The following is a 13,352-nucleotide window of genomic DNA, read 5'->3' as shown; positions in this document are numbered from 1 at the left end:
CATCAACAATGCATACTACGACAACAACCCACACATTGCGCATTGTTTAGAGCGGTTGTAAAGTGTTGAAGCGCTCAAATTTGAAACTGTTTCAACCTGTCACCTGTCAGAATCGAGACGAGGCAGTGCATTGAATCACCTGATTGGACGGCGAACCAGTGAGTTGATTCATTCAGGAAATGAAGCAGTTGCTGGTTCGGACGTTACATGTCACGTGATTTGAAGCAGTTGCTGCTTCGGACGTCACATGTCACGTGATTTGAAGCAAGCTTCGACGCACTGCTTCTATGGAATAGGAAGTCCAGGGTTGAAGCTCCGTTCGAAGCTTCAGTGTCAAACTGCCATCACTACTGATCCATCATCTGTGTGTTTGGATAAACCTCCGAATGGATGTAATGTGCTCTTTTTTCTGGAGCGTTTACCTCGGACTATAGGAGCTAGCTTAGCATGCTAGCTGGAAACACATTAGCAACACTAGTCAGATTGAGAGTTTGATGGAGAGAGAAACGGTGTGTTTAACGGAGTTTGCAGGAAAAGGTGATCTAGTAAACATGAGTAGAGTCCAAATGCTGCTGTCGGTGAAGAAGCAGCGACTCACTGCTGCTGCTGAAGAGATATTTGCTCTGTTTGAAAAAACGATAGCAGAGCTCGAGGAGGAGCTGTCTCTTTCCAAAGAGGAGAACGAGAGACTCCAGAAACTACTGGACGCTGTGTTACAGCCTCAGCTTCGGATACACAGAGCAGGTCTGTTCCCTTTACTCTTAATTAACACTTTAAACCAGGGGTATCCAAACTACGGCCCGCTGGCCATTTTGAATCGGCCCTCAGCTAATTCAAAAAGTATGATGAAATATGGCCCAAAAAATGAAACTTGTGCTTTTCTTATATTGTACTTCTTAAATATATATGTACAATATATTACACAGTAGTATTCATGTGTTAATAAGCCCACTTTTAAAATAAATTCAGTCAATTCATGTTGATAACATTTCTATGGAAGCCCATTTCCGCCACTTGAAAACAATAAAATCCCCATAAAAAGTCATAATTATGAGATAAGAAAGTCGAAATAATGAGATAAAAAGTCATAATGAGATAAGAAGTGCGCATGCGTCCAACGCCCACTACACCACTGACTTTAGGCATATATATTATAGTTCATAACAGGTCATGTCAAAGCTATGAACTGCATTGTTGTAGTTTAGCTGCAATATAGGCTATATGTAACATTTACAAAAGTTACCTGTAATAGTTACCTTATTTAGGACTAGATGCCGTTTGCATGGTGGAGAGCAGCAAGGTGATGAAGGGACCTTTTGAAGACTGCGCCACTGCAGCGCATGCGCACTTCTTATCTCATAATTTCGACTTTTTTTTTATCTCATGACTTTTTATCTCATAATTTCGACTTTTTTATCTCATTATGACTTTTCATGGGGATTTTATTTTTTTCAAGTGGCGGAAATGGGCTTCCATAATGTTCTAACAAATCTTAGTTGATACAAAAAAGCCTAATAACTTATTTACATAACAAGCTTGAAATAGACCCTTTGTCATCTTATTATAATCACTCTGAGACTTCTGTTTTTAAGGGATGAGCTGCCAACAAGATAAATGAAACCCTATAGAGAGCTGTGATGCAGGCGGTTTTTTTCTTAAAGCATATTCATGTATCCAGCCTAATTTACCTACATGTTGCTAACTTATAACTTAACTGATGAGGCGATATACCTCACCTTTATGAGTGGCCCAGCCCTTCGTATATTTTTCTGTATGTGGCCCTCGGTGAGAAAAGTTTGGACACCCCTGCTTTAAACTCTTTGGTTATACTTAAGACTATTTATTAGTGCTGGGCAACGATTAAACATTTTAATCATGATTAATCAAATAATTTTCTGTGATTAATTGCATTGTTATGCACAAAATTCAATAATTAATTCAAAAGTAGTGTATTGCACACTTTTATTTTAAACAAATAAGGTTATTTTGAACAAAAGTAGGCCTATTCCCTTTACAGAGTAGCATTTCCAATATTTCTTGTAAATCTCCAAAAACATTAATGTAATCAAATATAAAACCAAAGCTATTTGCCACTGCCAGGGCATTCACGTTGTATCTAGTTTGTTATAGAAAACAAGTTAGCCAGAGACAAAATGAGAACAAATAAATCCAGAAAATCACATTGTCTGATTTTTAAAGAATTTATTTGCAAATTATGGTGGAAAATAAGTATTTGGTCAATAACAAACAAACACGATTTCTGGCTCTCACAAACCTGTAACTTCTTCTTTAAGAGCCTCCTCTGTCCTCCACTTGTTAACTGTATTAATGGCACCTGTTTGAACTCGTTATCAGTATAAAAGACACCTGTCCACAACCTCAAACAGTCACACTCCAAACTCCACTATGGCCAAGACCACAGAGCTGTCAAAGGACACCAGAAACAAAATTGTAGACCTGCACCAGGCTGGGAAGAGTGAATCTGCAATAGGTAACCATCTTGGTGTGAAGAAATCAACTGTGGGAGCAATTATTAGAAAATGGAAGACATACAAGACAACTGATAATCTCCCTCGATCTGGGGCTCCACGCAAGATCTCACCCCGTGGGGTCAAAATGATCACAAGAACGGTGAGCAAACATCCCAGAACCACACGGGGGGACCTAGTCAATGACCTGCAGAGAGCTGGGACCAAAGTAACAAAGGCTACCATCAGTAACACACTACGCCGCCAGGGACTCAAATCCTGCAGTGCCAGACGTGTCCCCCTGCTTAAGCCAATACATGTCCAGGCCCGTCTGAAGTTTGCTAGAGAGCATTTAGATGATCCAGAAGAGGATTGGGAGAATGTCATATGGTCAGATGAAACCAAAATAGAACTTTTTGGTAAAAACTCAACTAGACGTGTTTGGAGGAGAAAGAATGCTGAGTTGCATCCAAAGAACACCTACTGTGAAACATGGGGGTGGAAACATCATGCTTTGGGGCTGTTTTTCTGCAAAGGGACCAGGACGACTGATCCGTGTAAAGGAAAGAATGAATGGGGCCATGTATCGTGAGATTTTGAGTGACAACCTCCTTCCATCAGCAAGGGCATTGAAGATGAAACGTGGCTGGGTCTTTCAGCATGACAATGATCCCAAACACACCGACCGGGCAACGAAGGAGTGGCTTCGTAAGAAGCATTTCAAGGTCCTGGAGTGGCCTAGCCAGCCTCCAGATCTCAACCCCATAGAAAGTCTTTGGAGGGAGTTGAAAGTCCGTGTTGCCCAGCGACAGCCCCAGAACATCACTGCTCTAGAGGAGATCTGCATGGAGGAATGGGCCAAAATACCAGCAACAGTGAAAACCTTGTGAAGACTTACAGAAAACGTTTGACCTCTGTCATTGCCAACAAAGGGTATATAACAAAGTATTGAGATGAACTTTTGTTATTGACCAAATACTTACTTTCCACCATCATTTGCAAATAAATTCGTTAAAAATCAGACAATGTGATTTTCTGGATTTATTTTTCTCATTTTGTCTCTCATAGTTGAGGTATACCTAGGATGAAAATGACAGGCCTCATCTTTTTAAGTGGGAGAACTTGCACAATTGGTGGCTGACTAAATACCTTTTTGCCCTACTGTATATAATACATATAATGGCACTGTTCTAGTGGTAAATTAAGAGAGAACATGTCAAGCTATGTGCTGTATCAGAAACCATGCGCGGCGTGTTTTGGGAGTAATATGGTCTGTGTTTACATTAGCAAGCATCGCTAACATTCAAAGCTAACACTGTGCTGGAGAGAATATGTGTAACATAATGTCCTTGCGGTAAAGCCTGCGAGAGAGAAACGTTTGAGCTTCATACTCTTTCAGAAATAATGCTTGAAGTGGTTTGGAGCATAATATGGCATTTAATCACAGCAGCGTTTAGCTGAGTTTCTCCCAGTAGAAAACTCTAGCAGGGGAAAGCTGCATGACGCTACAAAGGGGCGTGGCTAGCAGCAGCTGTTCAATTTAAAGCAGAATCAGCCTTTTTGGAACAGGGCTGGAAAAGAGGGGTATGAGTAGTATGAGGTATGGCCCTATAATATATTTCTCAAATATAGCATAATAGGTCCACTTTAAATAAGGTTTAAATGCAGGATTTTTATTTGTAATAGAGTATTACCATTCTATAGGCTTAGTGTTAAAGCGTCTTTGGGTCTAGAAAAGCGCTATATAAATCCCATTTATTATTATTAGTGTAGCTGTGAACGATCCCAAATACAATGCATTAATTAGGGCTGCAAAATGTCTCCCATTTTAATGATGATTAGATTTTTAAATGCTAACACTTAACAGTTTTTTTCTGACTGTGTGTTTCCTGTTTCCTGCAGACGTACAGCTGCTGGTTGTGGTTAAAGAAGAGCGTCTCCCTGACCAGCAGGAGTGGAGCTCCAGTCTGGACCAGGAGGACCCAGAGTCCCCCCCATACATTAAGCAAGAACAGGAGGAACTCAGGATCAGTCAGGAGGGAGAGCAGCTTCAGGAGCTGGAAGAGGCTGATATCATCAAGTCTACTTTCACTCCTGACCCTGTGAAGAGTGAAGATGATAAAGAGAAACCTCAGTCCTCACAGCCTCATCAAAGACAAACTGAACACATGGAAACAGAAGCTGATGGAGATGACTGTCGAGGACCAGAACCAGCCAGGAACTCAGATCCAGAGAGCAGTTTACAACCAAAGACTGAGGACAACACTGGAGACTCATCTGAACCTGACACTGAAGACAGTGCTGATTGGAAGGAGACCAGAGAACCTGCGTCAGACTCAACCTCACTGAAAAATAGACAAGAATCTGTCAGTGATTCAAGCCGTAGCGCTGTAAAGAAACAATTTTGCTGCTCTGTGTGTTCAAAATCTTATACATATAGAAACAATTTTCAGCGACACATGAGAATCCACACAGGAGAAAAACCCTTTAGCTGCTCAGTTTGTAAGAAGCCTTTTTCACAAAGAGAACATTTAAAGAACCACATGATAATCCACACAGGAGAGAAACCACACAGCTGCTCAGTCTGTAAGAAAGCTTTTTCACAGAATAGAAATGTAAAGACGCACATGAGAGTCCACACAGGAGAGAAACCACACAGCTGCTCAGTCTGTAAGAAAGCTTTTTCACAGAATATAAATTTAAAGAGACACATGAGAGTCCACAAAGGAGAGAAACCACACAGCTGCTCAGTCTGTAAGAAGGCTTTTTCACAAAGTGGAGGTTTACGAAAACACATGAGAGTCCACTCAGGAGAGGAAATATACAGCTGCGATGTTTTTGACAAAAGATTTTAATGGCGTAGTGATTTAAAAAGACACAAGTGTGTTGGTCGTCAGTCCTCACAGCATAATGAAATTCAAACTGAGGATAACGGAGAGGCAGAGCCTCCAATCGGCAGCTCAGCTGAACACATGGAAACAGAAGCTGATGGAGGACAATGAATACGTCTTATGACAGTTCACATATGAGAAAAAATTCTGTCTAACTGGATTAACATTATTGCACAACATTCATATAAGACTTAAATGAACTCCATCTTTATCAAAATAAGTGGAGAATATGTTTAATGTTTTTGTCATACTGATTTTCTGATTTATACGTTAACCACTGACTGTTGATGAACCATTTTATTTTAGATGAAGGGCTCCAATTTTCCATATAGATGATTTGATGTTTTGTTCTTTATTTCTAAATGTTTTGTATCATTGCTATCCTGTTAATGAGTCCTGTTTTACATAAATGTACCTGTTATCTGATTGTTTTTGCTTCTGTAACGTTAAGGGAATACATTTGCCTATTTTGTATCCTGATGACCTAATGCCGTTACATGTAATACGTTACTCCCTAAGCCTGATTTCACCCACCTGCAACCGATTCACTAATAATCACAAATGTTCATTTCTTTGACCCCTTGACTCGACTATTTCTTGTTTAATAATCGTTTCATCTCCTCAGGAGCAAGTTCCCGTGTCCTGCCTTTCACCTGCTGATCACCCACTGCTCATTTAAGGTGGACTGACCTTTACAATGGACCAGCTAATATTAGTGTCTTAATGCAAACGTTTTGTAAAGTGATGCTCGACCAAGAACGTGCTGTTGGGTCATGTGCTCTCTGCAGGACGGTGTCTGTACTCAAACGTTGTTTATTAAATGAGAATTTCACTCTGTTTTTGTTGTCCAAACGACGCCAACAGAGCGATACGTTTTCTTTCCAGCAGATGGCATAAATGTTACATCATCCAGTTCAACTGTCATCCACATATTTATGATTCAAAACAGTAATGTGTAAGATATAATAATAATAATAATAATAATAGATTTAATTTGTTAGCGCTTTTACAGGTGCTCAAAGACGCTTTACAGATAATAGTGAAGAAAAAAGAAAAGAGAAGAAAGGAACAACAAATAAATATATAGTTAAAGTTAAAGTCAAATAATACAAAAACAATCACACATTAAAAGCCAGATTGAAGAGGTGAGTTTTTGTGAGTTTTTTGAAGGTGGTGAGGTCGGTGCAGTCTCTGATGGGTTGTGGGAGTGAGTTCCAGAGGGAGGGGGCAGCGACGGAGAAGGCTCTGTCCCCCCAGGTCCGGTGATTGGTGCGGGTGGGGATGGATAGGAGGTTGGCTTCTGATGAGCGGAGGCAGCGGGAAGGGGTGTGGTGGTGCAGCAGGTCTGTGAGGTAGGGGGGGGGGGCTGGTTGTTGAGGGCTTTGTAAGTTATGAGGAGGACTTTGAAGTGGATTCTTTGACGGACGGGGAGCCAGTGGAGGTTCTGGAGGATGGGAGTGATGTGGTCTCGGGAGCGGGTGTGGGTGAGGAGGCGGGCAGCAGAGTTCTGGATATGTTGGAGTTTATAGAGGAGGTTGGATGGTATGCCATACAGGATGCTATTGCAGTAGTCGAGTCGTGAAGTGATGAATGCATGAATCAGGGTTTCAGCAGCAGAGGAGGAGAGTGATGGGCGGAGATGGGCAATGTTTTTGAGGTGGAAAAAGGCGGTCCTGGTGATGTGATTTATGTGGTGGTTGAATTTGAGCTGACTGTCGAAAATGACTCCGAGGTTGCGGATGTGAGGGGGGGAGATAGAGTGTGGCTGTCAATGGCGAAGTTGAAATTCTGGATGTCTTTGATACGGGATGGGGGGCCGATGATGATGATGTCTGATTTGGCACTGTTCAGTTGGAGATAGTTTGTTTGCATCCATGCTTTTATTTCTGAGGGACAGTTGGTGAGAGTGGAGTGTGTTGTGGGGGTGATGGTTTTTGTTGAGATATAAAGTTGGATGTCATCGGCGTAGCAGGGAAATTGAAGGTTGTGGCGACAAATTATTTTGCCAAGGGGGAGCATGTAAATGATGAAGAGGAGGGGGCCAAGCACCAAACCCTGGGGGACGCCTTGGGACAGAGGAGCAGTGGAGGAGGTGCAGTTGTTGATGTTGATAAACTGATGTCTGTCGGTGAGGTAGGATTTCTGCCAGGAGAGTGCAGTGTCGGTGATGTTGAGTGATGATTCGAGGAGGGAAAGCAGGATGGTGTGGTTGATGGTGTCGAATGCTGCGGTGAGGTCGAGGAGGATGAGGATGTTCAGGTTGCCGGAGTCAGAGGAGAGGAGGAGGTCGTTTGTGATTTTCAGAAGAGCTGTTTCTGTGCTGTGTTTTGATCGGAAACCGGATTGAAATGGCTCAAAGAGGTCATTGGAGCTGAGGTGGGATTTTAGTTGTGAGGCAATGACACGTTCAAGTATTTTTGACAGAAAGGGGAGATTTGAGATGGGCCGGAAGTTGGACATGATGTCAGGTGTGAGTCCAGGTCTTTTGAGAATGGGTGTGACAGCAGCCAGTTTGAGAGAGGGGGGAACTGATCCAGATATGAGGGAGGAGTTAATGATGGTGGTGATGAGCTGGGAGATGGCAGGGAGGCTCTCTTTAACAAATTTGGAGGGCATTGGGTCAAGTGTGCAGGTAGAGTTAATTCCAGTCATGAAGTGGGACAGTTGCATGGGGGTCACATGGGAGAAGTGGGACAGGGGCTGTGAGGTGAAGGGGGGGGGGAGCCAGGAGAGGAGGTGGGGGGTGCTGATGAGGGTGTCAGATTGCTGTAAATGTTGCTGATTTTGGTTTGGAAAAACGAGAGGAAGGAGTTGCACTGTTCGGTGGTGAAGGACGAGGTGGCGTTGTCACAGGGTTTGAGAAGTTTGCTGATGGCGGAGAAGAGACGCTTGGGGTTGCTGGAGCCAGACTGAATGAGTTGTGAGTAGTAATTAGACCTGGCTGCTTTGAGTGCATTACTGTACTGCTGGAGATAGTCTTTGTAGATTTGAAGATGGACTGTTAGTGTGGTTTTCTTGTGTTGGTGTTCAAGTAGACGTTTCCTTGATTTCATTTGGCGGAGTTCGGGGGTATACCAGGGGGCGGAGTGTATGAAAGAGACATTTTTAGTTTTTGTGGGGGCCAGTTCATTAAGACAGAAGGAGAGGGTGCTGTTATAATAGTCCACAAGTTCAGATGGGTTTTCAGAAAGTGGGGGGGGCGAGACAGACATCTTGCAGGTAATGGAGGCAGTGATCGCTGAAGGTGAGATGGATTTGAGGTTTCTGTAGGTTATTGTGCGTTTTTGCTTTTGGGCAGGGATGGGGATGTTGATGTCCATGATGATGGCCAGGTGATCAGAGATGTGGAGATTGAGGCTGGACAGATGATGGATGGTTTGACCAGTGGAGCAGACCAAGTCTAGGATGTGACCACGGCTGTGTGTTGGGAAGTTGATGTGGCTAGTAATTGACTTTATTTCTTTTAAAGGGGACCTATCATGCAAAATGCACTTGTGTACATCTTTTATACATGAATATGTGTCCCCGGTGTGTCAGGGAACTCACCAAGTGTCAGAAAACAAAACCCTCTCTCTATTCCTCCATACCCAAATCTGTAAAAACGGGGCTGCAACTGAGCTGATTATTATTTGAATTTTTCTGACGTCAGAAAAGGGGTGCTTCGCCTATATGGGCAACTCTCCACCTATCAGGGGAATGAGAGACCGCTCGAAAGCGCTGGAGACGCTGTAGTACATATGCCAGGCCTGTAGGTGGCGCTGTAGTCTGCCACAAAAGCAGAATCAGCCCTTGCAAAAACAGGGCTGGAAAAGAGCAAATAGAGCAAAATGAGGCACGGTTCAAATGCATGATCTGTTTGGTATTTTGAAAAAAAAAAAAACAGACATGTTTTATATATAGGTATGGCCCTATAATATATGTTCCAAATACAGCATGATAGGTCCACTTTAAGTTGCGGGTTGTTCATTGTTTAGAAGTCTACTGTGTTTCATCCAGGCTTCCACTTCGTGCACCGATAATGCTGAAAGTATCTGTTGTATGTTTTACCTGCTCCAGTAACAAAAGTGTAATTCACTGGACAGAGACAAGAGATCGTGGATGGATCCAGAAAAGAACCAGAAGATAATCTGTATAGAGCCTTCAGGTTCTGAAAATCATCAGGGATAGAGCAAGAACCCCCCCCACAAAAAAAAACCTGAATAGAGCTAGAAGATAAAGCCAAGAAAGAACCAGTAGAAAGACAGGAAGGAGCCAAAATATATCCTTTTATTCCGATTAAAAAAACCTTACATTTTTGCTGCCAATTATTGAGATTGTTTCACAGCTTTTTATCTTAAAATACTTAGTCTTTTTTTCTTTACATATACATTACATAGGATGAACAGCACGATCCACTCTGCTGGATTCTGCCCAAATCTGCTCAAAATGCGTCCGAACATATCGCTGTATCCATACTCCTGCAGTTGTATTGTTCTGGATTCATAGTGAAGTGTATTAGATGTTCTGCACTGTTATTGTTATGTATTTAATATAAAGTGAAATACCCATAAAAAAAAGTCAGAAAAGAAAAGGGACTCACTTAAGGAAAAGGGTTCTGAACCAGTGAGAGTTCTTCATTTGCACATAAACATGGTAAAATATTTAAAGTTGTGACCAGATGGTGTCGCCCTCTGCACACATTTAACGCTTTGCATTTTATTGATTTAGTTCGCCTTTTATACCACACTGCAAGTCTGACATTTATTAATGAGATGACTGGAAGTTACACTGCAGATGTAAACGTTTATAAACACAGCTCAAGTCTTTCACAGCCATAAATGTTTCTCTGTGTCACCTTGTTTATTATCTTTAGTGGCAGTAATCCCTATGGGTGTTGTACCACCATCAAATCTATCAATACATATTTGGAACAAGGACCCTTAGTCATGAATATAATGGGTTGATTGCCAGACAAATGATTGTATACATATTTTCCAAATGATGTTTTGTCTCCACAGTTTGGTTGGACTTATGTGACTCTGCTGATCGTGGTGACTCAGTCTCACCTCATCATTCACAACCTGTTTGAGGGGATGATCTGCTAAATAAACAGTCCTTTATCATCTTCACATAGATAAAGCTTCACCTTAATAATTTCTTAAGTTTCTGTCTTTAAAAATAAAACATTCCACTGTGTTTTACCATTTCAATAAACTTGAACATTTTTCACATTTTCACATTATACTCACACTGGGCCTCATTGCATTTAAAGCTCTCATGTCATGCTTTTCCGGTTATTACCCGTCCCCTTGTGTGTTATGAAGGTTTTTCTGCATGTAAACGGTCTGCAGAGTCAAAAAACCTCAAAGTACACCCTATAGGGAGTAAAACTCTAACACAGAAAAGACCTGTCTAAGCTGCCCCTGAACGCCTCGTTCGAGATTTCTCATTTTCCAATTTTTTCTTCCTGGGTATCGTGACGTAGGGATACCCAGTAGCCACGCCCAGAGCTATGGCCGCAGCCTCTGCCAGCCGAACATATACTGTTGGAAGCTCAGGTTCAGTTCAAAACTGTATCCAGTCATGCCAACGAGGGTCTGTTTCCTGTCTTGTGAGGGGAAATCTTCAATGTATGCATTACCGAGGGCAGAACCACGACGAAGTCAGTGTTTGACATTTCTTGTTAACACTGTTCCTTCTGATGTTCGAGCCGGTATTGTACTGTGTGCACGGCATTTCACGGACCAAAGCTTCGCAAACATTGCAGCGATTCATGCCGGATATGCACAGCGTAGGACACTGAAGGACGATGCTGTTCCTACTTTGTTTGGACCAGCGGGAGATTCGGGTACACAACCTGTAAGTACGCATTGTTGTTTGTGTATTTATGATGTTTAAAACAAACAAGGTATCGACCACAACTGTTTAAATGGGTAAACGTTTTTGGGGCTGCTAAGCCATTAACACAGTGCTAACTGGGCTAACTAAGTTGCTAGCGTTTCCATATATCAACTCCAATGTCAGCAGATGGCCCAACCCACTCTCACGGCATTTCGTGTTATAGTCACAACATTTAATCTATTGATTCGTGTTCACCAACACGATTATCCCCCTTTTTTTGTGTCACAGAGAACGATTTTAAAAGCAATGTATTTCTACTGGTAATGTGTTTCGTGCCTGTGTCAGTATCATATGTGTTCGCCCTACCATATGTGTTTGGGGTCCGTCGCTTACCAATGATGTCACGCATTGTGATTGGCTGTACGGTAATCGCACGCTGATTGGTGTAACTAGGGGCGCTGACTAGGCTATACCGGTATAGAGAGGCGAAGTCCCGCCCATCTACTTCCGACACATGGGACCCCGGAAGCGGAAAATTATACATTGAAGTCAATGGAGAGAGAAAAGTCATCTTTCGATCCCGTTTGAATTGTGCCACGAATGACACATATGATGTTTGTCAAATTAAAAGAACATTTTGCAAGTCAAAAAAATAAAAATGTGTCGTAAAACTGTGAAGTTACTCATTTTTTTGTTTGAAACCGCTCATTTAACTACAGGTCTCTGGTCTCGCACAATACGCGTCACCATCACAAAGATGGCCGTCACGTTAGCAAATTTCACCTGTTTCTTTCAGAATGAGGCGAAAAAGTATAAAACGAGGTGAAAATCACTACAAGTCTGGGCATGTTGAGAGCTGTACATACACGAAAGGGGAGCTAGTCGGTTCTGTAAGAGCCAGCATGCGGGACCGGCTTTACAAGGTTTCATTGAGTAATATGAGTGCAATGTTTAAGGTTAATGTCAGCTAGCTAACAAGGTACACTAACGTGTTTTGTTTTAGCAACAAGTTTTCTCCTTAAGAACTTTGTGGTCTCTGTGTATGCTGTGGATAACATTAGTGTTCACAAGAACAACATACACTCCCGTGTTTTGTTTTAGCTGCTCTTCAGATTGAAGCGGCCAGTTTTATATCGACTATATGTGTGATCTCCTTTTTACATCTCGTGTCATTTGAGTTTATTTGCTGTGTGTAGATTCAAGGATTTTGGTTATCTTGTAAATTTGTTTGGTTATCTAGGCACAGCTGTGTGTGACTCCCTCTGGTACACTGGTATGTGTTTTCCTAATGTAGAGAGCATTGATTAATTAATAAACTACACACTGACTCTAGATCCTGACCAAATCCTTTTTTTTGATCAAATGTTTTTCAAAAATGTATTGTATATTATATAACAGCTGCACATCACAGACCGGAGTCTCTGCTACTGTGGACCACGAAGGAGGCGATCATCATCTCCATCCCCAAAGATCCTGCATGGCATGGAAATCTCCTCCTCCTGGAAAAATTCTACACCCAGCATATGCTCCCTGTGTTGGCCAGTAGAGAGGAGGACATTTAAATAAACATACTCTCAACACCCTCGGACTCGGCGTTGTGTTTCGTATGTGTGATGGGGTGTTATGCAGAGCGGAGGAAAACAGGACACAGCAGATTGGGATTGCGGTGGAGATGCTGAGCAGTTATTTAATTGTTGCATGTAATTATTATTATACTGCGTGCTTCTTAGTTATTCCATCTTTTGCTGTAACATGGATCTGTATGTAACTCTATATTTACTTGTTATCTACCACACTTCCTTCTACATCATACACCATCATTATACATGGTGTATATAGGATATATATATTTGTATGCATATCTGTAAATTGTATAATTTTATTTTTCGTATTTGGGATTTCTCTTTTGTCCACTCAAATACACTTGGCCCTTTCTCTTTTCCATGGGGAAAATGGCAGCTGCATATTCTGCTTTTCTCATCTGGCTCCCCGTCTGCTCGTCTACAATGAGAAAATTATATAATTAATTACTAATAATCATTTAAACCTGTTATTACCAATATTTCACAAATTCTTCATGTAAACTGAAGAGCACAGCTGTATGTTGAGTGTCAACTTTGCTTGGTTCATCTTACTGGGGGGGCGGGGGGGGGGGGGGGGGGGGGCAGCTGCA

General features: G+C 42.0%; 1 protein-coding gene across 1 annotated transcript; it reads left to right on the top strand.

The window, feature by feature from the left end:
• Nucleotides 1-259: 259 nt before the first annotated feature.
• LOC307044508 (uncharacterized protein) lies at nt 260-6,196 on the top strand. The gene is made up of 2 exons (XM_079689811.1): nt 260-744; nt 4,371-6,196. The coding sequence occupies exons 1-2, from the start codon at nt 495-497 to the stop codon at nt 5,321-5,323; spliced, it is 1,203 nt and encodes a 400-aa protein (XP_079545937.1). The 5' UTR covers nt 260-494; the 3' UTR covers nt 5,324-6,196.
• The last annotated feature ends 7,156 nt before the right edge of the window (nt 6,197-13,352 follow it).

Source organism: Notothenia rossii (assembly GCF_949606895.1).
Source record: "Notothenia rossii genome assembly, chromosome: 6".
Taxonomy (NCBI): domain Eukaryota; kingdom Metazoa; phylum Chordata; class Actinopteri; order Perciformes; family Nototheniidae; genus Notothenia; species Notothenia rossii.
This window is presented reverse-complemented; position numbering and strand designations above follow the sequence as displayed.